The sequence below is a fragment of the Macaca mulatta genome, chromosome 4 (genome assembly GCF_049350105.2).
Source record: "Macaca mulatta isolate MMU2019108-1 chromosome 4, T2T-MMU8v2.0, whole genome shotgun sequence".
Lineage (NCBI taxonomy): Eukaryota > Metazoa > Chordata > Mammalia > Primates > Cercopithecidae > Macaca > Macaca mulatta.
The window spans coordinates 101670342-101697766 of NC_133409.1; the positions used below are offsets into that span (position 1 = coordinate 101670342).

General features: G+C 38.2%; 1 protein-coding gene and 1 long non-coding RNA gene across 7 annotated transcripts in view; one reads left to right on the forward strand and one right to left on the reverse strand.

Moving 5' to 3' along the window:
* The window catches only part of CEP162 (centrosomal protein 162), a 108765-nt gene that overhangs the window by 72669 nt on the left and 8671 nt on the right, over positions 1-27425 (forward strand). For 5 of the 6 annotated variants that reach the window (XM_077999688.1, XM_077999689.1, XM_077999691.1 and 2 more), the window contains 3 exons: positions 1099-1733; positions 4572-4713; positions 7462-7560. In XM_077999688.1, coding sequence (XP_077855814.1) covers positions 1099-1733; positions 4572-4713; positions 7462-7560 — 876 coding nt within the window. The remainder of the gene's footprint in view (positions 1-1098; positions 1734-4571; positions 4714-7461; positions 7561-27425) is intronic. The other variant, XM_077999690.1, reaches the window with a different exon arrangement.
* LOC144340322 (uncharacterized) lies at positions 8031-20643 on the reverse strand. Its single transcript, XR_013416305.1, has 3 exons — positions 20525-20643; positions 19337-19432; positions 8031-8367 (listed from the first exon to the last, which is right to left on the reverse strand). It is a non-coding gene; the product is annotated as an uncharacterized LOC144340322 (long non-coding RNA).

A 27425-nucleotide genomic window follows, 5' to 3' on the forward strand; every position in this document is an offset into this window, starting at 1 on the left:
CAATTAATGATTGTAATTATTATTAGTGTTCCACCAACCAAATAAGACTCTCAGGTATAAACTCCAACCCCCTACTCCACTTTTATATATCTAAATCGAAACACTCTGTTTCTTTTTGCAGCCGCCTGCCCCATCCCACTCCTGCCTTTGCTTACTATTTACCTCTTCCCCTTTTCATTTCTGATTCCCTGTATATACCAAGCATTCGACCAGCTTTGCATATGCTCTTCCTACTTCCAAAACATCCCTGACTCCACCTAACCCCAAATTAACACTCATCTCTCAAGACCGAACATAAATGTGCTGTCTCTGTGTAGTCTTCCCACCTTCTGTCAAGCCTCCAGACACTTAGGGCAGCCTCGCCTCCTCTGCACTGACTGCACTATGTTCACAGGCCCATTATTGCACTTATGGGACATTGTAGCTGCTGCCATGTTGCTCTCCTCACCAAGCTGTGAGCTATTTGAAAATAAGAACTGAGTCTTTTTGTTGCTAGAACCTGCATATTGCCTGGCATAAGGTCATAGCTCGGTAAATACCCATTGAATGAATGAGCAAACACTGCTGGTGCCTCTCTCCGTAGGAGAAATTATTTATTTCATTTGCTGAACACTAAACAAAATATTAAAGCTCCAGTATACAAATTCCAGGCCATTTTACTCTCTATGAAATTAATAAATTGATGTTAGAAAGTTGAAAATGTGCTGTTTCCCAAAGACTTCAGTGCCCCCAGTTGTTTTACTGTTTATCCTCAAAGAGTGTGCTGACAGTTTTTATGGAAAAGACTGCATAATAATAGGTTTTGTTGTAAGGTTTAAAATAAATTTTGCAGTGTGTAAGAAAATAGGTAAGTTAATATTTATGAAGCAACTTATCAATTATTAAATTACATAACATATGTCAAGAATACATAATGTTATGCCCTGAAAGAATAGGACTTCAATACCTTTGACTCACTCAAGAAACAGAATTGTAGACATCAGACTGTATAATGAGTACGTGAATAAAGGAGTAGGTAGAACCCAGTAGTGTGCAGGGCTTCAGCAACTAATGAAACGTTTAACAAGTGTTTGGGATTACATGGATTCTTTCCTTCAGATTCAGTATGAACAAAGACTAGAGCAGCAGGACCAGCTACTTGCCTGCAAATTGAATCAACATGACTCTCCGAGAATTAAAGCACTGGAGAAGGAACTTGATGACATTAAGGAAGCCCATCAGATCACTGTAAGAAACCTTGAAGCCGAAATAGACATTCTTAAACATCAGAATGCTGAATTAGACGTCAAGAAAAATGATAAAGATGATAAAGATTTTCAGTCTATAGAATTCCAGGTGGAACAGGCTCATGCGAAAGCTAAATTAGTAAGACTCAATGAAGAACTGGCTGCAAAAAAGAGAGAAATACAAGACCTTTCAAAAACTGTGGAGAGGCTTCAGAAAGAAAGAAGAATGATGCTATCAAATCAGAACTCTAAGGGCAGAGAGGAAATGTCTGCCAAAAGGGCAAAGAAAGATGTTTTGCACTCAAGTAAAGGGAATGCTAACTCCTTCTCTGGAACCCTGGACAGCAAGCTTTACCAACCACATACTTTCACTGATTCCCATGTTTCAGAAGTTTTACAAGAAAACTACAGATTAAAAAATGAGCTAGAGGGATTAATTTCAGAGAAGAATGAGCTGAAGGTGAAATCTGAAGCAGCAATCAATCAATTTGAAAACTCCATGAGAAGGTAAAATGTTAAATTGTAAATATTTGTAAAAATAAAAAGATAAAAATTGAAAAATTATAAGATATATTTCCTCCAGATAATTAGTTTGACCCAGAACTGAATTCATAAGTGAATATTAATAAATTATATTACATTGCTGAGCATATATCTGTTTCAGGATAGGGTCTTCTACCTGCTGGTGGCCCAAATTCTGATGTACCTGAACCTCTGTGTCAACCCAAATTGTGTCCTTGGGCTCGCCAGTCTTGCCTTTTGGCGTGTACCCATATGATATTAATAAGCTGACTCACTGGGCTCTTCTAGCAAAGGAATGTCATAGTTCATTATTGCTATAGGCAGATTGCTTTCAGAAAACAGTTATTGTTAAAGCTAGTTGGCAGTCTAAAAGGAAAAGGTCCTCTTTTCAAAAATCACTTTTCAAATTGACCTTGTGATCACATCCATTCATGCCTTAAGGAACTTTATACTCATCCATTTCCTTCTCACAATCTCCATTTGCTATCCACTGTCTCTTTCCTCTGAGTCTTTTGACATCCTCATATCTTTTTTTCACCTGATCAAATTCCAATCCCGTCTTTCAGTACCCGTTTTTCACAAGTAGTCTTTTATTTCTATCTCACTTCCTCTTAAATATGGCTTTCATCATCACCCCTTTTAAACCTGGTCTCAATAATGACCTTTCCCAGGCCAGTGGCATTTTCTCCATCCTCATTTTCTTCAACAGTGTTGACCACACTACTTCTCCTGAAATGCCTTCCTCCCTTAACCTCTGTGACTTGGGAGTTCTGACCAAAACTCCTTTTCTGTTTCTTTTTCTGAATTCTGACCCTTCTTCCTTCTCCATCCCCAAAAAATCTGGCTTTCTACCAGCATTGAGCTCTTGGTTTTCTGTTCATTCTCTGTTCTTTCTCCATTGCTAAACTTACCCATTCTTATGGTTTCTATGAACCATGACTTCTAGATTTACTTTTAAAGTTTGTTCTCTTTGCTGAGTTCAGATGTGAAACCTGGAACTATTTATTGGATTGCTTCTCTTGGAATCACCAATACCTCAAGTTTCCTTTTTTTAGCTGTAAATTAGTTCCTCTTCCCAAGCTCCCCTTCCCTGTCTATATTTATTTTAATTACCAGGCCAGCTTTATCTCTGTTATTTCTTGGGTATAAATGTTTCCCGTTTTCCATTCTTCCTTACTTTAATAAACCAGTGCTGCCATTATACAATTTTCCCACTCCAATCTTCCTTCTTTTTTTTAACCTTCCCCAGTCATCTTGCTTAAAAATCATTCATATTCTTTAAACACTCATACACCTGGGTCATTCTGCTCTCCAGTGACTCCCAACTTCCTTAAATATCAAGACTAAATTTCTCTGCCTGGCATCTCAAGTCTCATCACTATTCTAATACTACTGTACTTACCTAATCTGTCACATTTCCTCATGCCTTTTGCTCATTCTTGTTATAAGTACTACCTTCACATAACATTTCATGGAACTTCCCAGGAAATTGCCTTCTCCTGCCCCTAACTCCTACAAAACTTACTAATATGTACCAAGAAAGGATTAATCATACCCAGCCTTGTAGTTCCTTGAGAACTGCTGTAAGATTATGCTTCTTTGCATCCCCACAGCAGTGTGCTGTAGGAGCAGAAGGAGCATGGGAAACACCCAACAAATGCTTATTGACTGGCAGCTATGGCAGTGAGTGAGTCATGTTGTTACCATATGGCAGTCATATTGCTACCAAATGGAAACCTTGTTTCTTAAGTCCTGAATATTATGATAGTAGCATGAAACTGTTTAATAAGAACCACATTCTTTCCAGGAAAGAATTTTAAATTCAGGTTTTCCTATGAATTTTCCTGTACATCATATAAAATTTGTTAATATTGTCAATCTGTTTCTTAGATAAGTCTGGACCTGAGAAGTGAAGAATAAACTTTTCTAGCCCCATATTTCGACTTTTTACTATCATTCAGTTATATGTGCTTTAATTTAGGTTTTTATTCTTTTCCTAGGACCCTAATCACACTGTTTCCATGGAGAAATATTCATATGGTGAAATAAGCAATGGTTAAATTTGTCTGTAGTTGGGAAGCACCATATTAATATAGCAGTTTACTAAAATACATGCTTTAAGTTAAATCCTGTTATTTTCAAAGTCTTTCCAGTAAGAGAGAAAATGTTTATATGTAGAAAGTGTATCAAATCTTTATTTATAATTTTAACCATTTACTGAACTGCCTCTGAATAAATTTTATCACAGAGACAAATGAATAGTCTCTCACACTTATAGTCCAAATTACTTAATTGCATATTTCAAGCATAATATGTCCTGAGAATTACCATAAAGATTGTCTCATTCTCACAACATGCAACTAGCCCTGGAGTCTCATGCATGGATTGAAAATTGGTTAATGCTGCCTACAAGGCATTGAAGATTCTAAAGGGAACAGCTGTGATTTTCCAGTGAAGCATCTGGGCAAGAAATCTGAGTTTATCTTAAAAGATCAAATGTCAAGTGCTTTACTTTAAATTCAGACAGTTATTTTGGAACCCTAGATTCCCTCAGAAGGTATAGCCTCAGGTTGGGGATAAAGTGGAGATATATCACTATTTCCTCAAGTTTGCCCTTATAAAATTCAGTTAATAATAGCTCATGGATTGGTCCTAAGAACTCGTAGGCAGTAATGTATAAAGCACCTAACACGGTACAGTTAATATTGGTGCCCATTTTCCCTTTTCTTAATTTCCAGGTTTCTTACACTGTTTTTGTGCTAAGTCTGAATTAGAGGTTGAAGAGCCGCTTTTATGTGTGGTTTTCTTTCATTTGCCCTGTAGGGTCAAGGAAGATACTGCAGCATACATTGCATCCCTCAAAGCATCTCATCAGAGAGAAATAGAGAAACTCCTTTGCCAAAATGCAGTAGAAAATTCTTCTTCCAAAGTAACTGAACTAAATCGTAAAATAGCAACTCAAGAGGTAGATGACAAATCTGTTTTATCTTTTGACTTGAATAAATTTGTTTTGACTTTAATGAGATTAAAGTTAACATTGTTTTATTTGGAAATGTTTTAACTTTTTCATCTTGGTGATAGAAATGGGAAACTATTATTGGCCTGATTTCTTTTTTAAAGAAGAAAATATTATATATTTAATTTTTTTAAAGAAGATAATACTATGCATTTAATTTTTTACTTTAAAACTATACCATATAAATGTTTTTTATAGTTTTGTCCCTATACTTCTCAAATAAGTCTTTCTCTAAATTTGTTGTCACAGGTAGTGAGGTATATGTCTAACATGATTAGAACCGTAGTACTTGAACTTGGATGTTGAACTGAGTCTCTAAGTCCCAGCTGACAGTTATCCTTAGACATTCTTCCTGCCCCATGATCTTTTATTTATTGAACAAATGATTCAGATCAATAGACAATCAGGCACTGGAATAAAATAATGAACAGAGAGATACACAGCTCTCGCTCTGATGGAGCATAGTCTTCTAAGAATTATTAAAGGGAATGCTGCCAACTCATCAGCATTTCCTCAAATAAATGTGTGTTTCTTTTTGAATAATAGGTATATCTACTTAGAATATCTATGAGCCTATCTTCTGTACTGTTTGTCTCTTATAAAAATAGCGTTAAAATAGGACTTTTATCTACAATCTACTTTCAAATGGTATATCCAAGAAAATGAAAAGGTGGCAAATCAGCCACCTTTTGGGTTATCAAGTTGAAAAATATATGAATGTTTATTGTGTTCATCTTGTCTGTAGGTTTCAATTTTAAGAAGGAAGCTCAGGGAGAAAAACATCAAGAAAGAATTATCTCACCAAGTATAATTATTTAATACCATCTTAATTAAAAATAAATTCCTCAATTGGGGAAGTTTGAATATGGACTGGCTATTGATACTAAGAAATTACTATAAATTTTCATAGGTATAAAATGTTATGGTTTTGTGAGAAATGCCCTTATTCTAAAGAGATGTATGTTGAAGCATTTGAAGGTTTTGTTTGAGACAGTCTCTTTGTGTCACCCAGGCTGTCTTAGCTCACTGCAACCTCTGCCTCCTAGGTTCAAGCGATTCTCCTGGCTCAGCCTTCCAAGTAGCTGGAATTACAGGTGTGCACCACCATGCCTGGCTAATTTTTATATTTTTGGTAGAGATGGGGTTTCACCATGTTGGCCAGGGTGGTCTCAAACTTCTGACCTCAAGTGATCTGCCCACTTTGGCCTCCCAAAGTGACATTTGAAGTATTTAGGGGCAAAATGTAATGAAGTCTGTAACTGAACTTCAGATCACTGAGAAAAAAAAGGACTGTTTGACTACATTAATGAAAAATACTTAAAGTGCCTTTCGAAAGTAACAATCCATACAGCCTTACAGAGAACCTCTCTGGCCTTATCCTCCATAGGAATAGGGTGTCAGAAGGCAACTGTAAGCATTCTATCAAGTGATTTTGTAGTAAGGAATAGTCTGGGAGAGGTGGGAAAGGTAGTATTATGATGCCGTAGTGCCATAAATGTTATTTTCCCAGAGTTATAAAAGTAATATTGTAAAATTGAGTTAAAGAGAAGTCAGCATAGTCTGATCATTAAAAGTACAGCATTAGAGATAAGATAAATTTTTCACAATTTCTCTTAGTTTCTTAATGAAAGTATCTGTACATGTATTTCAGTTTACCTAAAAATATGAGACTGACATTATTTCACAGATATTATGAGGCTTGTGTTATATTTAATCAATAGTTCTTAAATAAAAACTATCACACTTAACTACAGAGTATAAAGATAGTGTTGTCTACCTTTTTCCAAATGTGTAGACTTTCTAGAGCTTTATTTTAAAAGGACTTTTTCTAGTCATGAAAAATGTTCATGTTTATTTTCCCCCCTTTTGTTGATATATAATGATTTAGATATTTATGGGATACATGTGAATGTTTGCTACATGCAAAGAATGTGTAATAATCAAGTCAGGGTAACTGGGATTTCTGTCACCTTGAGCATTCATTTTTATGTCTTGGTATCACTTCAAACCCTCTCTTCTAGTTACCTTGAAATACACATAATATTGTTGCTAAGTATAGTCACTCTGGTCTGCTATTAAACATTAGAACTTATTTCATCTATCTAACTGTTTGTTTGTACCCATAACCAACCTCTCTTCATCCTTCCCAACCCCCCACTCCCATCTCTGGTATCTATTGTTCTATTCTCTGTGTTCATGAGATCAAGTTTTTTAGCTCTCATATGTGAGTGAGAACATGCAGTATTTTTCTGTGCCTAGCTTACTTAACATAATGACCTTCAATTCCATCCATTTTGCTACATATGACATTATTTCCTTCTTATTTAAGGCTGAATTGTATTCCATTGGGTATATATGCCACATTTCTTTTCGTCTGTTGATGGGAACTTAGGTTGATTCCATATCTTTACTATTGTGAATAGTGCTGCAATAATACATGCAAGTGCCAGGTGTCCCTTTGATATACAAATTTCTTTTCCTTTGGATAGATACCCAGTAGTGGGATTGCTGGATAATACAGTAATTTTGGTTTTAGTTTTTTGAGAACTCTCTATAATTTTTTTCCATAGTAGTTGTACTAACTTACATTCCCACCAACAGTATATAAGTTTCCTTTTGTGAGTTGGCTTTCTTATATTTTTCAGATAGTGTTCAAGGAGGAGCTTTATTAACTCAGCACTTCTAACAATTTCCTAGGTACTTATAAGACATTTCCAAAGTCAAGTTAATGAGCTGCAGAGTAAACAAGAGTCTCTTGTAGTTTCTCAAGTTCGAGAAGAAATTCTACAGAAAGAGGTAAGAAATAGCCAAAATATTGGGCTAAAATAAGTTTCAAGTTCGCAAAGAAATTCTACAGAAAGAGGCAAGAAATAGCCAAAATATTGGGCTAAAATAAGTTTCTTAGGCATTTCAATCATACTCATATTTATAAATTTTTTACCTAAATGTACAAATAGACATAACCTGAAAGTATCACGTGTCAAGAAAATATTAGTAGCATGCTTATGTAAAATCTGCTTTCCCCAGATGAAGTTCAGATATTAAGTCACTAAGTTGTCTACGTTTTATTTGCTGTTGAGATTTTGTGGATAGTGGGGAAAATGGGATGGGAGATGTTTGGGTGTTCTGTTTGTTTTCTTCAGGAGACAATTGAATAGTGAAGGCCGTTTCTGTATTAAGTACTGTCAAGGAGGAAAAATAATTTTTTCCTCAACCTTCATGAGTTTTTAGTTGAGACAGACCCCATAACAAAAGACAGATTAATAAGAGAAAAACAAGTTTATTAACACGTGCAGGACACGATGCGGGAGAAACTGCAACACAAAGTAATTCAAAATGGTGGCTTAGGACTCTCCGAGTTGGTAGCTTTGAAGAGATTTGGATTAGAGATTGTGAGATCAGAGATTGGCAGAGGAAGAGAAAAACATCGATTGGAACAAGTGCAACTGAACAAATTTAAGTACATTGTCCCATATCAAATAATTGTCTTAGTGCTGAGAACAGGTCAATTCAATTAAGCAATTGTGTCTCATTTCAGGAGATATTGCAGGTGTGCTGTCATCAAAGTTAGGCCTCTATATGGTGATTTAATAAGAGGCATTTCTGTGGAAACAAAAGAAAAACAAAAGTTAATGGTAGGAGTAGTCTATATACTAATTTCTGAATCCTAAGAGCAGCTAGTCAAGAGTTCTAGATGTTGATCTCAAAGCATTTTTTACAGTTTGAGTATCTAGTTATAAAGTGTGTGGCCCATGCAGCAATTGGCATGAAAATTGTCCATATATGAGCTGTTGTGGTGATTTCTCTGCAGTTTATATCAAGTTATTCAGCTTCAGCTTATTAGGATTTTAGGAAAAGGGCAGTTAAATATTTAAGTGATTCCAAGCCAGGAGGGTAGGAGAAAAATTCGAAATACTAGTTTGGATAATTATTGACAGAAATCTAGACTAGATTACATGTAAATAATAAAACCCCAGAGATAAAGAACAAGGCTAGAATCTGATATCTACAAGGGTGTGTTACAGTTTTCTAATGAAGCACAGTATTTTTCTCTCTGCAGTCACCCTGATTTCTATCAGAGATAATCACAATAAGACCAATTTGTTGGCAAAAATAAGTCTAGTCTCATTAAACTTGGCTTGGTTATTTGCATAAAAAGTGCAGCAAGAATAGTGATTAATCATATAGGCTCTTTTATAAGTCCGTTTTGCTGGAACTTGTCATAAGGATTCTCAGATTGGCCCTTTATTAGCCTCTCCAGGCTAGGAATGCATGCCAAAGGCTTGTCTCAGATTTTTGCCTCCGATACCGATAGATCCAGGTAAATTCTTTTATTTTCTAGAGATCCCCCAAATATTCTGAGGCTCCTGGGCTTGCCAGGAAGTGACATTTCTTACTCATCTGTAAGGAAACCGTGTATATAAGGTACCAAGCCAGTTTTTTCCAAGGGACTTTATTGGCGTCAGAAAGTCAATGTATTTTTTTAAACTGTCTGATTATATCTGATTCGATGCACATTCTGAAATATGATATTCCAGTCAAAGCCTTGGTAATGTAACTGATGTTTCCAGTTGTGTTAAAGAGAACAGATTCTTACTGAACTTATGCAAATACTTACATAGCTATGAAAATAAGAATACTCAACTAATGGTTTCTGGAGAGAGAGAGGGAAAAGAGATAAATATTTCAATTCTGTTTACAAAAGTATAATTTACCAAATTGCTGTAAGCTATGGATAGCTTAAGAGAAAAACTTCTCTTGCAGAATATTAAAGAATCAGCAGTGTTTTAAACAAAGTCCCTAAAAAGAATTCTTCATCAGTTTATTTAGTCCCATGTAATTAATTCTTGTTCTGCTTGATGTTGGGTTAGCACTTCTATGAACCAATCATTCTTTTTATTAGAATTCTGAAAAATTAGTACCCGGCCAAATGGTATAATCTTGAAGTTATCAGAAACCTGTACTCGTCAGAGTCCTTTCCATGAATCTTTCTGAAGATAAAACATTTCGTATTTATAGTTGCTTACAAAAGCTCTTAGGAAAGTAACAGAGTAAAACAATTAACTCTCTGTGGATGACAAGACTTTAAACTTGCCATGGTTAAACATCTGATGAGAGTTCATTATAATGCACTTGATATGGAAATTTAGTTATTTTTGTGACAATACAACATTTTAAGATATTAACTAGAATTATTACTGATAACATCATACCAAGGCATACCAGATTTTTAGGAATTGTATACAACTTCTGGAACATTTGTTAATAACATATCCATACAAAAATAACTCAAAGAAGATTAAACATTGTCTTTGTCAGTGATTCCCATACAATTTATCATGTCAAATAAGCCTAATTCCTTTGAATTTATCTGGGAGAAAGAACAGATTCTTTTGAGATTTTCCAGGGCCCTCTGGAACATCCCAAAGCTAGTTTGAGGTCAAAAGAATTTAATATATAATTTGATTTGGGGAAGTTGTCAAAAATGTCAAGAAGTTTAAAACATTTGGTTAAATAGGATCACAGGTCATTATGAAACAATACTTAGTTATCCAAAGTAGATTCTAAAGGCAAATACAGAAAATCGCATAGTGAGAAGACTCAGTTTCCCTAAGTAATCAAAGAACTGATAGAGACCATAGGAAACACAGGAAGTTATTTTACTGAAACACAAAATCTTTGCTTTCTACGTAAATTAACTTAAAGGTAAAGAAAATCTTTTATAATCTCTTATCAAGAGCAGACCAGTGCTCCAAGAAAGCTTTGTTGTTTTAAAAGAGAAAACCAGTTTCTAGTTTTGTCCACTGTACTTCTGACATTAAGGCTTATTTTTAAAACCCTTATAATAAATACATTCTGTTTATCTTCTGCTCAGACACATAAGATATTCATGCATTCTAACTTTCTCTCTCCCTCTTCAAGCTTTCTATATTCATTCATTTTTTTGTTCTTCATTCTCCTTTTTCATTCTAAAACAGTCTGTCATTCTACTTTAGTACAGATTTAATTATTCTTTTTCCTTTAACAAAAACACATCTTCATTCCTCATAACTTTGCTTACCAAAACTACGTATTATTTTTCTTGTATATTTTGCATACAAAGTTGTTTCCCTAATCTTTAGTAGTGTTAAATATATGTATATTAGAACTTTTAATCCTTAGTAACATTAATTTCTTATGAAAACTACAAAGCAGCTATGACCTGTCATATACTAGCATTTTGTAGATTATCATTTCATGATTTCTAGAAGCATATTTTTATAGTTTTTTTTAATGTGACAATAAGAACAGGTGATTTGTTTCTCTGTAAAAATTAAGAAGCCAAGGTAGATAATCTTACATTCAGCAACATGAGTCTATGAAACATAAGTTAGTGTTTCAGTATATTTGGAAATGATCTAGATATTCAATGAATATTTATTATTTAACTTAGCAAAACCCCAAGGATGTAAGTTATACCGAAAAGATTTGGGTAACTAATTTTTTTCTACAAACATAAAACAATCATTATTGAAGACTATAAATTTTATCCCACTAATATTTACTTAATGTACTTGTTATTAACAATTATGCTTGGATTGCTCATGAAAATTCATGAGCCATTAAACAACTAGTCATCATCTTATTTTCCTGTTAACTATTTTTACAACACATGCATGTTAGGCAAGCAGCAAAGTTAAATACATGTTTTTCTTTTCCTGCTGTGCTTAATATACATGGAATAATGGATACTGTACTTCGACTTGCACGTTTGATTTGGGAATGAACTCCTAGGTCTTTAATTTTAAATATCTAGCAGAGATACTTTTTTGACTAGTAAACCCAGGTAGCATAAGGGTTGTATGTCTGCATTATACTTACTGTTGACAACTCTGAAGGCATGCCTATTTTTATTAAGTCAATAATGTTAAACTAATCATATACCAGAATTACCTGAGACACATGAACTTGAAAAGCATTTGGGTTAGTTTCTATATTTCTGAGAGTTTTTGGAATTCTTAATTTATGTAAGTGCTTCTTTTTCTTTAAGCCAATTAAATAGTGCTCTTTTATGAATTACTGTTGACAGTACCATCCAGAGGTAGAAAAAAATATGTATACATATATATACACACACACATAGATGTACGTAAACATAATGCAGAGATCATATAGATTTCATTTTACAGTTTTAGCCATGAGACAGGCACAATAATATAAAACTCACTAATTTTTTTTTATATAGAATGAAATTTAATAAATTTCTCTAGCATACACACTTCCCCAAACCACACAGCCCTCAGAGTATCATATAATGAGTTCCTTGTCACTTGCTGACCATTTGCTTTTGCAGTTATCACTTAACTGCCTTAATCGTGTACCTAGTGCAAGGGCACTTAGTCAAGAGGATGCAATCTAAAGTATATTTCACACTTCCACTCGCGATGGCAGGTGCTTAGGACATAGATGAATTCACCTAGTAAAAGGGTTGTCTTTTTTCTTTCTTTTTTTTTTTTTAATTATACTTTAAGTTCTAGGGTACATGAGCACAACGTGCAGGTTTGTTACATATATATATACATATGCCATGTTGGTGTGCTGCACCCATTAACTCATCATTTACATTAGGTATATCTCCTAATGCTATCCCTCCCCGCTACCCCCTCCCCACTATAGGACCCGGTGTGTGATGCTCCCCTTCCTGTGTCCAAGTGATCTCATTGTTCAGTTCCCACCTATGAGTGAGAACATGTGGTATTTGATTTTCTGTTCTTGTGATAGTTTGCTGAGAATGATGGTTTCCAGCTGCATCCATGTCCCTACAAAGGACACAAACTCATCCTTTTTTATGGCTGCATAGTATTCCATCATGTATATGTGCCACATTTTCTTAATCCAGTCTGTCACTGATGGACATTTGGGTTGATTCCAAGTCTTTGCTATTGTGAATAGTGCTGCAATAAACATACGTGTGCATGTGTCTTTATAGCAGCATGATTTATAATCCTTTGGGTATATACCCAGTAATGGGATGGCTGGATCAAATGGTATTTCTAGATCCTTGAGGAATCGCCATACTGTTTTCCACAATGGTTGAACTAGTTTACAATCCCACCAACAGTGTAAAAGTGTTCCTGTTTCTCTACATCTTCTCCAACACCTGTTGTTTCCTGACTTTTTAATGATGGCCATTCTAACTGGTGTGACATGGTATCTCATTGTGGTTTTGATTTGCATTTCTCTGATGGCAAGTGATGATGAGCATTTTTTCATGTGTTGGCTGTATGAATATCTTCTTTTGAGAAATGTCTGTTCATATCCTTTATCCACTTTTTGATAGGGTTGTTTTTTTCTTGTAAATTTGTTTGAGTTCTTTGTAAGTTCTGGATATTAGCCCTTTGTCAAATGAGTAGATTGCAAAAATTTTCTCCCATTCTGTAGGTTGCCTGTTCACTCTGATGGTAGTTTCTTTTGCTGTGCAGAAGCTCTTTAGTTTAATTAGATCCCATTTGTCAATTTTGGCTTTTCTTGCTGTTGCTTTTGGTGTTTTAGACATGAAGTCCTTGCCCATGCCTATGTCCTGAATGATGTTACCTAGGTTTTCTTCTAGCGTTTTTATAGTATTAGGTCTAACATTTAAGTCTCTAATCCATCTTGAATTAATTTTCGTATAAGGAATAAGGAAAGGATCCAGTTTCAGCTTTCTACAATGGCTAGTCAATTTTCCCAGCATCATTTATTAAATAGGGAATCCTTTCCCCATTTCTTGTTTTTCTCAGGTTTGTCAAAGATCAGATGGCTATAGATGTGTGGTATTATTTCTGAGGGCTCTGTTCTGTTCCATTGGTCTATATCTCTGTTTTGGTACCAGTACTGTGCTGTTTTGGTTACTGTAGCCTTGTAGTATAGTTTGAAGTCAGGTAGTGTGATGCCTCCAGCTTTGTTGTTTTGACTTAGGATTGTCTTGGCAATGCAGGGTGTTTTTTGGTTCCATGTGAACTTTAAAGTGGTTTTTTCCAATTCTGTGAAGAAAGTCATTGGTAGCTTGATGGGGATGGCATTGAATCTATAAATTACCTTGGGCAGTATGGCCATTTTCACGATATTGATTCTTCCTATCCATGAGCATGGTATGTTCTTCCATTTGTTTGTGTCTTCTTTTATTTCACTGAGCAGTGGTTTGTAGTTCTCCTTGAAGAGGTGGTTTACATCCCTCGTAAGTTGGATTCCTAGGTATTTTATTCTCTTTGAAGCAATTGTGAATGGAAGTTCATTCCTGATTTGGCTCTCTGTCTGTTACTGGTGTATAAGAATGTTAGTGATTTTTGCACATTGATTTTCTATCCTGAGTCTTTGCTGAAGTTGCTTATCAGCTTAAGGAGATTTCGGGCCGAGATGATGGAGTTTTCTAAATATACAATCATGTCATCTGCAAACAGGGACAATTTGACTTCTTTTCCTATCTGAATACCCTTTCTTTCTTTCTCTTGTCTGATTGCCCTAGCCAGAACTTCCAACACTATGTTGAATAGGAGTGGTGAAAGAGGGCATCCCTGTCTTGTGCCAGTTTTCAAAGGGAATGCTTCCAGTTTTTGCCCATTCAGTATGATATTGGCTGTGGGTTTGTCATAAATAGCTCTTATTACTTTGAGATATGTTCATTCAATACCGAATTTATTGAGAGTTTTTTAGCATCAAGGGCTGTTGAATTTTGTCAAAGGCCTTTTCTGCATGTATGGAGATAATCATATGGTTTTTGTCTTTGGTTCTGTTTATATGCTGGATTACGTTTATTGATTTGCGTATGTTGAACCAGCCTTGCATCCCAGGGATGAAGCTCACTTGATCATGGTGGATAAGCTTTTTGATGTGCTGCTGGATTCTGTTTGCCAGTATTTTATTGAGGATTTTTGCATCGGCGTTCGTCAGGGATATTGGTCTAAAATTCTCTTTTTTTGTTGTGTCTCTGCCAGGCCTTGGTATCAGGATGATGTTGGCCTCATAAAATGAGTTAGGGAGGATTCCCTGTTTTTCTGTTGATTGGAATAGTTTCAGAAGGAATGGTACCAGCTCTTCCTTGTACTTCTGGTAGAATGCGGCTGTGAATCCATCTGGTCCTGGACTTTTTTTGGTTGGTTGGTAGGCTATTAATTATTGCCTCATTTTCAGAGCCTGCTATTGGTCTATTCAGGGATTCAGCTTCTTCCTGGCTTAGTCTTGGGAGAGTGTAAGTGTCCAGGAAATTATCCATTTCTTCTAGATTTTCTAGTTTATTTGCATAGAGGTGTTTATAGTATTCTCTGATGGTAGTTTGTATTTCTGTGGGGTCGGTGGTGATATCCCCTTTATCATTTTTTATTGCATCTGTTTGATTCTTCTCTCTTTCTTCTTTATTAGTCTTGCTAGCGGTCTATCAATTTTGTTGATCTTTTCAAAAAACCAACTCCTGGATTCATTGATTTTTTTGGAGGATTTTTTGTGTCTCTATCTCCTTCAGTTCTGCTCTGATCTTAGTTATTTCTTGCCTTCTGCTAGCTTTTGAATATGTTTGCTCTTGCTTCTCTAGTTCTTTTAATTGTGATGTTAGGGCATCAATTTTAGATCTTTGCTGCTTTCTCTTGTGGGCATTTAGTGCTGTAAATTTCCCTCTGTGCGATGCTTTAAATGTGTCCCAGAGATTCTGGTATGTTGTATCTTTGTTCTCATTGGTTTGAAAGAACATCTTTATTTCTGCCTTCATTTCGTTATGTACCTAGTAGTCATTCAGGAGCAGGTTGTTCAGTTTCCATGTAGTTGAGCGGTTTTGATTGAGTTTCTTAGTCCTGAGTTCTAGTTTGACTTCACTGTGGTCTGAGAGACAGTTTGTTATAATTTCTGTTCTTGTACATTTGCTGAGGAGTGCTTTACTTCCAATTATGTGGTCAATTTTGGAGTAAGTGCGATGTGCTGAGAAGAATGTATATTCTGTTGATTTGGGGTGGAGAGTTCTATAGATGTCTATTAGGTCTGCTTGCTGCAGAGATGAGTTCAATTCCTGGATATCCTTGTTAACTTTCTGTCTCATTGATCTATCTGATGTTGACAGTGGAGTGTTGAAGTCTCCCATTATTTTTGTATGGGAGTCTAAGTCTCTTTGTAAGTCTCTAAGGACTTGCTTTATGAATCCGGGTGCTCCTGTATTGGGTGCATATATATTTAGGATAGTTAGCTCTTCCTGATGAATTGATCCCTTTGCCATTATGTAATGGCCTTCTTCGTCTCTTTTGATCTTTGATGGTTTTAAGTCTGTTTTATCAGAGACTAGAATTGCAACTCCTGCTTTTTTGTTGTTGTTTTCCATTTGCTTGGTAGATCTTCCTCCATGCCTTTATTTTGAGCCTATGTGTGTCTTCAACTTTGGTGAATATGACAATTATGTGTCTTGGAGTTGCTCTTCTCGAGGAGTATCTTTGTGGCATTCTCTGTATTTCCTGAATTTGAATGTTGGCCTGCCTTACTAGGCTGGGGAAGTTCTCCTGGATGATATCCTGCAGAGTGTTTTCCAACTTGGTTCCATTTTCCCTGTCATTTTCAGGCACACCAATAAGACGTATATTTGGTCTTTTCACATAATCCCATAATTCTTGGAGGCTTTATTCATTTCTTTTTACTCTTTTTTCTCCACATTTATCTTCTCGCTTCATTTCATTCATTTAATCTTCAATCACTGATACTCTTTCTTCCAGTTGATCAAGTCTTTACTAAAGCTTGTGCATTTGTCACGTAGTTCTCGTGTTATGGTTTTCATCTCTATCAGTTATTTTAAGGTCTTCTCTGCATTGATTATTCTAGTTATCCCTTCATTCATTCTTTTTTCAAGGTTTTTAGTTTCTTTGCACTGGTTACGTAGTTCCTCCTTTAGCTCTGAGAAGTTTGATTGACTGAAGCCTTCTTCTCTCAACTCGTCAAAGTCATTCTCCGTCCAGCTTTGTTCCGTTGCTGGTGATGAGCTGCGTTCCTTTGGAGGGGGAGATGCGCTCTGATTTTTTGAATTTCCAGCTTTTCTGCACTGCTTTTTCCCCATCTTTGTGGTTTTATCTGCCTTTTGTCTTTGATGATGGTGACGTACTGATGGGGTTTTGGTATGGGTGTCCTTTCTGTTTGTTTTCCTTCTGACAGTCAGTACCCTCAGCTGTAGGTCTGTTGGAGTTTGCTTGAGGTCCACTGCAGACTCTCTTTGCCTGGGTATCAGCAGTGGAGGCTGCTGAAGGTAGAGTATTGCTGAACAGCGAGTGTTGCTGTCTGATTCTCGCTCTGGAAGCTTCATCTCAGGGGTGTACGCCACCATGTAAGGTGTGAGGTGTCGGTCTGCACCTAGTGGAGGATGTCTCCCAGTTAGGCTACTCAGGGGTCAGGGACCCACTTGAGCAGGCAGTCTGTCTGTTGTCAGATCTCAACCTCCATGCTGGAAGATCCACTGCTCTCTTCAAAGCTATCAGACAGGGGTATTTACCTCTGCCGAGGTTTCTGCTGCTTTTTGTTTAGCTATGCCCTGTCCCCAGAGGTGGAGTCTACAGAGGCAGGCCAGCCTCCTTGATCTGTGGTGGGCTCCACCCATTTTGAGCTTCCCTATGGCTTTGTTTACCCACTTAAGCCTCAGCAATGGCAGGTGCCCCTCCCCCAGCCTTGCTGCTGCATTGCAGTTAGATCTCAGACTACTGTGCTAGCAATGAGGGAGGCTCTGTGGGCATGGGACCCTCCTGGCCAGGTGTGAGATATAGTCTCCTGGTGTGCCATTTACTAAGACCCTTGGTAAAGGGCAGTATTAGGGTGGGAATTACCCAATTTTCCAGGTGTTGTGTGTCTCGGTTTCCCTTGGCTAGGAAAAGGGATTCCCTTCCCCCTTGGGCTTCCCAGGTGAGGAGATGCCTCGCCCTGCATCAGCTCTTGCTGGTCGGGCTGCACCAGCTGACCAGCACTGATTGTCCAGCACTCCCCAGTGAGATGAACCCAGTACCTCAGTTGAAAATGCAGAAATCACCCATCTTCTGTGTCACTCATGCTGGGAGCTGGAGGCTGGAGCTGTTCCTATTCAGCCATCTAGGGCGTTCCCCAAAAACTCACTAATTTATAAAAGAATAGTTGAATGCAAATTGTATATTTGGCAGATAGAATAAATTAAGGTTACCTGTTTAGATGGCCAAACTTTTTACTAGTATTTCTGAGGAAGACTTAAAATTTTTCATTTGCCCTTTGTAGGTAATCTTATGGAGGGTATGGACTAAATTTGGGGTAAAGGAGTTTTTATAGTAGTGTGTTTAAAAAAACAAACTCTTCTCCCCCAGGGCCGCCTTTTTCTCTTTAGTCTCAAATGTATGTGGGGGTTGTTTTAGTTAACTCCTTGAATGTTTAAATTTCAAAGACATGGTAAGATTTACATCTCTGAGGGACTGAGAAAGGATGGAAGTTTTTCTCCAAGAAGGAGTTTTAGGACATATTTGTCTATTATGAAAGATCTGGGTTTTGTTTTTTTTTTTAAGTTTTTCTTTTCCTGGAGCACAGGACAGTCTTAAGGAATATTTTTGTAGTGGGGACCCAAAATATAGGAAGGCCTGGAGCTGATGGAGTTGATTATAGAGCCCTGGAAAGTAGGTGGAATGTAGGTACAGCAAAGCCAGCCTGGCTGCCAGTTCCCTGAGACAGTGTTCTGTTTACTTCCTGGTTGGTAGTATTTACACAAGTAACCTATACACCCCGGCCCTGTATATCAGTGGAGTACTTTCTGTAAATCTTTCAGAGGAAGACAAGTTAGTAGGCAGCTGGGCATTTAAAATATTTCCTGGGGAAGTTGGAGGAGTTTTAAGATTAAAAGAATTTGTTCAGAGGATGAGACTGGATTTTTTAGTCAGGGACCCAGAGATCGGAAGATCTTCTGGTAGATCAACGTCAGGCAGTTGGGAGTAAAGGAGACTATAGGTAGGTGAGAAGGAATCCATAGCAGGTGTGGATATTAACTTCGGTCTTAAGTCTAATCTGACTTTTGTTTATTTTTTTCTTTTTTAGACAAGACTTGATACTCTTTTACGCCTTCTTTTAAATTTTATCTTACCATAAGTACCAGTAAGACATTTGTTTAGAATGAATGCTCCCTTTAAAATTCAAAAAAAAATCATTTTTCGATATAAAACTCAAATTTTTAAAGGTATACCCATTTTAATGTGACTCTAGACCAGAGGTCCCCAACCCCTGGACCACAAACCAGTACCAGTCTGTGGCCTGTTAGGAACCTGGCCTCTCAGTAGGAGATGAGCAGGGTTCAAGTGAGCATTACTGCCTGGGCTCCACCTCCTGTCAGATCAGAAGCAGCATTAAATTCTCATAGAAGTGTGAACCCTGTTGTAAACTGCATATGCATGTGATCTAGGTTGTGGGCTCTTGAGAATCTAATGATAAATGTAAGAAGCTTGAATCATCCCAAAACCATCCTCCTTTTCGTGGAAGAACTGTCTGCCACAAAACCAGTCCTTGGTACCAAAAAGGCTGGGAACTGCTATTCTAGACCAATAAGCTTTTTTTATGGTTTAAAACAAGTCAGCCATGCAGGGTTACTCACGCCTGTAAATCCCAGCATTTGGGGAGACTGAAGTGAGAGGATCTCTCAAGGCCAGGAGTTTGACATCAGCCTGGGCAATATGGCAAGACACCATCTCTACAAAAAATATAAAAATTAGCTTGTGCAGTAACATGCGCCTGTAGTCCCAGCTACTCAAGAGGTTGAGGTGGGAGGATTGCTTAAGCCCAGGAGTTCAAGGCTTCAGTGAGCTGACTGTGCCATTGTACCCCAGCCTGGGTGTCAGAGCAAGACCCTGTCTTTACAAAAAAAAAAAAAAAAAAAAAAAACAACCAAGAAGCCTTTTGTAGCTTAACCATGGTTGCCGGGGGCTTCCTCAAAAAGTCTGCAAAAGATCAAATCTCCCTCAATATGCAAAGCTTCTCCTAAAGATAGCCTAAGAAAACAAAGACCTTCATTGCTCTGCAGACAGAATAGTTGTGTGAAAATGGTGTTTCAAGCCTCCCACAGAGAGAACTCCAGTCACAGACCTGCTAATCTGTGACACCACACAGGCATTACTGGGATAGGACTCTCCCAGTATGAACCAAGCAACAAAGTTTGAAACGCCAAAGGCTCCTTATGGACTGGCTTCTCTTATTCAGACAAACTCCCCTGAGCTGCATCAGACAAAGAGAACGCTGCTTGTCACTTGTGTCTTGGGTTCCCACCCTGTTCACCTGGCTGCCTGACACAAGCCAACACGCTTGTGCCCCCCCACCTGGCAGAGACCAGAGAGAGTGTTCTTAGTGGTCATAAAAGCCAAGCTCTCACGACATAAAACAAGATAAAAGGTGAACCTCATCCTTTAAGTTTGTCTAAACAGACACCAGTCTGGTGAGAACCGTGAGCACACCAGTCTGATGAGAACCATAAACTCATCAGCCTGAGAGGGTGGCTGGAACAACAGGCTTATATGACCTATGTCTGCGTTCTATACTGTGATTCTCCTCCTTACAACAAATGATGCAAAAGACAATAGAAAACAATGACCTTTTCAAGGAGGCTAAAGATAATAACGAATAGTCGCCAAAACCAAACCCACAAGAGTCACAAATTCAAAGAATTGTACAAATTTTTTTCCTCTACCAATCTGAATATGGAAAAGAAGGACCAGGAAAAATTTCAGCTTCCTTTCTTGTCTGCTATAGACAGATATCTGGGAGAGCTGAGTTTGATAAGAATTCTTACCTTTTACCAGCTTCTGCCAGTTTTGCTAGGATTTCATCTGAAGGTTCCAGAGTGGATGGGGTATCCCAGAAAGTCCCATCTGCATTGCCAAAAACTGTCAGGAAGGAAAAAAAAATTTTCTCAACCCATGTGAGTTCCTGTTGGGACAGACCACTGGAACAAAAGACAGATTAACAAGAGAAAAACAAGTTTATTAATGTATGCAGCACATATCACAGGAGAAACCTCAACAAAAAGTAACTCAAAACAATGGCTTAGAACTCTGGCTTACAAGCCATCTTTAACAAAGAACAATCAATTTGTAGATAAAGACAGGACATAGGAAAGCAGTTTTAGGCTACAAAGGTGGGAAACGGGGGGAATGTAAATATATGGTAGGAAACTCATGGAGTACTGCAGATTCCTCTGGTGCCATCTCTAGGCTGATAAGCATCTAGAGCCCTCTTCACTAAAGGAAAATTTATTTCCTACTTTTAGGCAGAACAGGAGGATAGAAAGCTTTTCTTCCATTTGCTGCTGCTTATTTCCTTTAGCTCAAAAATAATTTTTAAGTCAAAGAGGCATATTTTGAGATAACATATTCTGATTTCCTTCAGTACTACTACTGTTTGATTAATAAATAGGCCAGGCCACCGTGATAGAGTCATACTGGATCACCAGTAACAATGTCATTACAAAAATAAATCTTTCTGGAAACCTACCATTTTTATTACTCTAAGATCCATTTAATTCTAAAAAGTGTGAAAAGCCAGGAAAGCTGCACATCCTATTCATTGATGCATATATACCATTTATTGTTACTCAGGACTTAAGTCCCACAGGCAAAATATAGAGCCAATTGTATTATGAAAAGATCAATGTAAAAACACTCTACAATTATGCGAGTGTCAGTTTTTAAAATCCTGTTCTAGTTGAAAGGCTAGTTCAACATTGTGCATTCTTTTCAATATTTAAGATGTACATAAAACTTTAACATAAGCACTGAGTTTACAGAACCTCAGAACTGAAGTAAAGTTTTTAGGAAAAGCAATAAAAGAAAGTATATGTACTTATTGTGTGTTTGCAAGATAAAGAATGAAGTCAGTTTTAGCTTTGTTGTTAATTTAGAAATACAATGATAAGACAGTTCTTTAAGAATAGCTAAAATATTTGAAAATAGAAAAGCCACAGCCCATGATTTTTAAGCCTAATTACTAGAAAGCTAAGCACTCAGTGTCCTGAGTAAAGGTAATGACACCCTGCCTTTTAATTGGAATACCTACCTTTTAATATGGGGTTTATTTATAATGGCTGTATTATGTGTAATATTCTATAAAATAGCTGTTTTGACAAGACTAGTTTATTGCTACTGCTGATACCCTTCCGAGGACTCTCCCTGACATCCTGTGTATTATGAGGCATTTCCTCTCAGGCTGATGGAAATATGAACTATTCCCACCTCTGTGTGAGCTCCAGGAAATGCTCTGGCTTCAAAACTGCCTCCAGCAGTTTTGGCAATAAGCTGTTTGCCAAAGCAGTTTGGCAATAAGCTGGACAACTCTAGAGCTCACCTTATTTCTCTTCTCCCAGAAATCACAGTCTGTAGTGCTGTTTATCCAGTGTCTGAAAACAGTTGTTTCAAATATTTTGTGCTGTTTTCTAGTTGTTAAAAGGAGGAGTCTCCCCTTGTCTCCACATGGCCACAAGTGAAAGTGCACTATACATCACCACAGATGAAAACAAACTATACATTTTAAACCATCGGTGGACTTTTGATTGCTTATGTGTTTCTAACATTTTATAAGCCATGAGATAACTAATGATTTAGAAGTTTTCAGCATAAAGCAAATCCCTCAATGTCATTGGAGATAATTCCCACTTAGTATATTAATTCTAGAAATCTGAAAGGATGTCTCTAAACTCATTATGTTTCATGCCTTTGTCACCTAAAATATTGTCAAGCACATATTTTAAAATTATGTCTGCTGCAATGGGGTGAAAATCTTATTAAGCATCTAGCACCTCTTCGGTTGATGCTAACTCAGCCATGTGTTTTTCAAATCTTTGTTTTTTTTAAGACTCTAGAGTTAATCTTTTGTGTTTTAATATTCATCATAGATTTTTCAGTCTATTATTCCACTTCTAATTGACTGCAGAAATCTTCAGTTCATTTATTTCTTCACACCTTGCAGTTGTAGAGAAAGGACATGAATCTTTACTCATGATCCCTACAGATAACTAAGGATTGATGCTATTATTGCTTATTTTCATATTATTCCTATTAGGATATGCATTTTACTGATTATAGATTTTTTCATTTGTGGGATTTTATTTTGTTTTTTAATCTACATAAATATTTTATAAAAGATATAGAAAATATTTAAGACTTAACCTCTAATAAGACCCCAGGGACTACTGTGGCCAACTCATAAGAATTATCAAAATTCTTACTGTAATTTGTCCCAAATATTCTACAGCTAGCTGCTGTTGTTTTATGAACAGATAGTGGAATGATCATAGCATTTATAAGATCTGGGTTTAAATTCTTGACTCGCCATTATAAGGCTCATTAGCATGTTCAAGTAAACATTTAGAGTCACACAACAACCATAAGGCTGTACTTGGCATGCTGGATACAGGCCAGGAAACAGCAGGCTAGCAAGGCAGCATGAGGCATTTCTCTTCAGTGCAAGTCATTCTTACAGTGGTTCATATAGTTGTCCAGGAGCTGTCCGAGTGACAACACAGGTGCAAGGAAGTAAGACTCATACCACCTGCCAGGCATGAGTCTTATTCCCTTGCTAGCTTAGATGCCCCATGCTCCACAAGAATCGATATCTCTTATAGTAATTCTTGTGCGGTGGCTCCCACAAGGACATGCTCAGTGACAAGAGGCAGCATGCTCAGGAGAGCCCAAAACTGTCTTCCTATGAAGTATTTCAGTTCATACAAAGTCCCCCAAGCCTAGGTGCCTCGTGTGTGGCCGATGGCCATTCTTTATCAAGGGGAGAACAGACACAGAAAACTGAACCCAAGGTCAGTTTCTCATGCAAAAGAAAAAAGTTATCTTTACATAGCCACTTCTAGTGCCTTTAAACTCCCTCGGCCTCAGTTTATACAGCTGTCAAGTTAAATAAGACCTTCATAGCACTTTTTATTCATTTATTTAATAAATACTTAGTGAGCAGATGTCAGTCCCTATTATATGCTTCTTAAGGTATAGCAATGAAACATCTGAAGTCCTTGCTCTCAAGCAACATTCTAACCAGTGGGACAGAAAAATAATCAAACAGATACATATAGTCTGTGTCTCCTGCTAACTGCCTTTGCTTCAGAACTGTGACACATGCTGCTGTGGTTTGAATGTCCCTGCCAAAACTTAAGTTTACATTTAGTTGATGTTAAAGCAGGAATGGGTTAGTTATCACAAGAGTGGGCTCATGATCAAAGAATAAGTTCAGTGGTTCTCATTCCCTCTTGTCTCATCACCCGCCTGCCCTTCCATCGTGGGTTAGCACAGCAAAAGGCCCTTCCCAGATGCCAGTACCATGCATTTGGACTGTCCAGATGCCAGAACTGTGAGCCAAATAAATGTCTGTGGTATTTGGTTATACCAGCAGAAAATAGACTAAGACATGTGCCCACCTCTAAACCAATCACTGCCAAGAAAAACTGGACAGCTATAACTAATAAGTTGTTTTTGTCCAGTAGTTGTCCAGTAAACTGACAGTAAAACTGATCAGAATTTACCCCAGCATGACATGAACAATATCAAGGCCTTGTCAGCAAAGAAGGCAGGAATGGCTGCTTAAGACACAGTGCTCAGTATCTCCTTCAGTGCCAGCCTAGTTAGAATCTAAGCCCTCTAGATTAAGTAAGCACTCACAATTCCTCTAGCAAAGTGACCAGGAAAACTTATGCCAATAGTTACAAAGCACAAAGGTACATGACATGATTGAAAAGTACACAGACACAGTGTACCAGGCTCATTTTTTTTTCTTTTGAGACAGTCTTACTGTTGTCGCCCAGGCTGGAGTGCAGTGGCACAATCTCCTCTCACTGCAACCTCTGCCTCCCTTGTTCAAGTGATTCTTATGTCTCAGCCTCCCCGAGTAGCTGGGATTACAGGGTTGTGCCACCATACCCGGCTAATTTTTATATTTTTAGTAGAGATGGAGTTGTTTCACCATGTCAGCCAGGCTGGTCTGGAACCCCTGACCTCAAGTGATCCACCCACCTTGGCCTCCCAAAGTGCTGGAATTATAGGCGTGAGCCACCACGACCGGCCCAAGCTCGTTTAAAGTAATAAAAATAGTAGTAATTTTGTGGTTCAGTGTAAATTGAAATGTGTAATTTGTAAGATTATCTACTCACCAACAAGTAAGAGAACGAAGACAAATGTCTTCTCTGAGAAGCAGTCTCTGGGCTATGCACAGATTGTTTGAACTCTAGCACCTGAGCCAACTCCTGCCAGCAGTCAGTGATATCTGTCTTCTCTAGTAGGAAAGCATCTTCACTCACCTTTAAGTGACATCATCTGGGTGAAATCACCCTTTTTTACTTTAGCAAAGTAATAAACGATGAATAAGATAACAGAGTTTTATTCATTAAAGAATATATCTTTTATGCTTTTTATTGGTGCTATTTCTGTCCTTAGTTGAGCATGGATTCAATATGCAATGTGTTTTTATACTATTAATACATGATAATTAGTATTAGCAATTAGAAGGTATAAAACACTATAATCCCACTACCTAGTTATATTTTGCTCTATATCCTTCCAGATTTTTTTCTATTCATAAATATAGAGAAATACAAATATTGTGGATATGGTTCTCATGTGTGTACACATGCAAATACATGTTTGTTCATGTATATGTATGCATGCATATGATTTTCAAAGCATTTTTAATGTAATAGTGTGCGTGTGTATGTGTGCATAAAATCTTTTCATGACAGTATATTATCTTTATTGGCACTTCTGTTATACCATTTCAAAATAGAGGCATTATAATAGTAGTAATAATTATTTATCAAAAGTTTAATCTGTGGGGGGAGGCTGGCAAGATGGGCAAATAGGAACAGCTCTGTTCTACAGCTCTCAGTGAGATCAACACAGAAGGCAGGTGATTTCTACATTTCTTACTGAGGTACCTGGCTCATCTCATTGGGACTGGTTAGACAGTGGGTGCAAACCACAGAGGGTGAACCAAGGCAGGGTGGGGCATTGCCTCACCTGGCAAGTGCAAGGGGTCAGGGAACTCCCTCCCCTAGCCAAGGGAAGCCGTGAGGCACTGTGCCATGAGGAATGGTGCACTCCAGCCCAGATACTACACTTTTCCCACGGTCTTTGCAACCCACACACCAGAAGATTCACTTGGGTGCCTATGCCACCAAGGCCCTGGGTTTCAAGCACAAAACTGGGAGGCCATTTGGGCAGACACTGAGCTAGCTGCAGGAATTTTTTTTTTTTTTTTCATACCACAGTGGCACCTGGAATGCCAGCAAGACACTCTCCTGGAAAGGGGGTTGAAGCTGGGAAGCCACGTGGACTAGCTCAGCAGATCCCACCCCCACAGAGCCCAGCAAGCTAAGATCCACTGGCTTGAAATTCTCGCTGCCAGCATAACTGTCTGAAGTGACCTGGGACACTCAACCTTGGTGAGGGGAATGGTGTCCACCATTACTGAGGCTTGAGTAAGTGGTTTTCCCCTCACAGCATAAACAAAGCCTACAGGAAGTTCAAACTGGGCAGAGCCCACTGCAGCTTGGCAAAGCTGCTGTAGCCAGAATGCCTCTCTAGATTCCTCCTCTCTGGGCAGGGCATTGCTTAAAGAAAGGCAGCAGCCCCAGTCAGGGTCTTATAGAAAAAACCGCCATCTGAAATGCAAGATGGCTGAATAGGAACTTTTGCTCCAGTCTACAGCTCCCAGCGTGAGCAATGCAGAAGACGGGTGATTTCTGAATTTCCAACTGAGGTACTGGGTTCATCTCACTGGGGCTTGGTGGACAGTGGCTGCAGCCCAAGAAGTGTGAGCTGAAGCAGGGCAGGGCATCACCTCACCCAGGAAGCACAAGGGGCCGGGGAATTCCCTTTCCTAGCCAAGGGAAGCCGTGACAGACGGTACCTGGAAAATCAAGACACTCCCACCCTACTACTGCGTTTTTCCAACAGTCTTAGCAAACAGCACACCAGGACATTATATCCCGCACCTGGCTCGGAAGGTCCCACGCCCACAGAGCCTTGCTCACTGCTAGCACAGCAGTCTGAGATCGAACTGCAAGGCAGCAGCGAGGCTGTGGGAGGGGCATCTGCCATTGCTGAGGCTTGAGTAGGTAAACAGAGCTGCCGGGAAGCTTAAACTGGGTGAAGCCCACCACAGCTCAAGGAGGCCTGCCTGCCTCTGTAGACTCCACCTCTGGGGGCAGGGCATAGCTAAACAAAAGGCAGCAGAAACTTCTGCACACTTAAGTGTCCCTGTCTGACAGCTTTGAAGAGAGTAGTAGTTCTCCCAGCACGGAGTTTGAGATCTGAGAATGGACAGACTGACTCCTCAAGTGGATCCCCGACCCTCAAGTAGCCTAACTGGGAGACACCCCCCAGTAGGGTCCGACTGACACCTCTGAAATGAAGCTTCCACAGGAAGAATCAGGCAGCAACATTTGCTGTTCTGCAATATTTGCTGTTCTGCAGCCTCCGCTGGTGATACCCAGGCAAACAGGGTCTGGAGTGGACCTTCCAACAAACTCCAGCAGACCTACAGCTGAGGGTCCTGATTGTTAGAAGGAAAACTAACAAACATAAAGGACATACACACCAAAACCCCATCTCTAGGTCATCATCATCAAAGACCAAAGGTAGATAAAACCACAAAGATGGGGAGAAAACAGAGCAGAAAAGCTGAAAATTCCAAAAATCAGA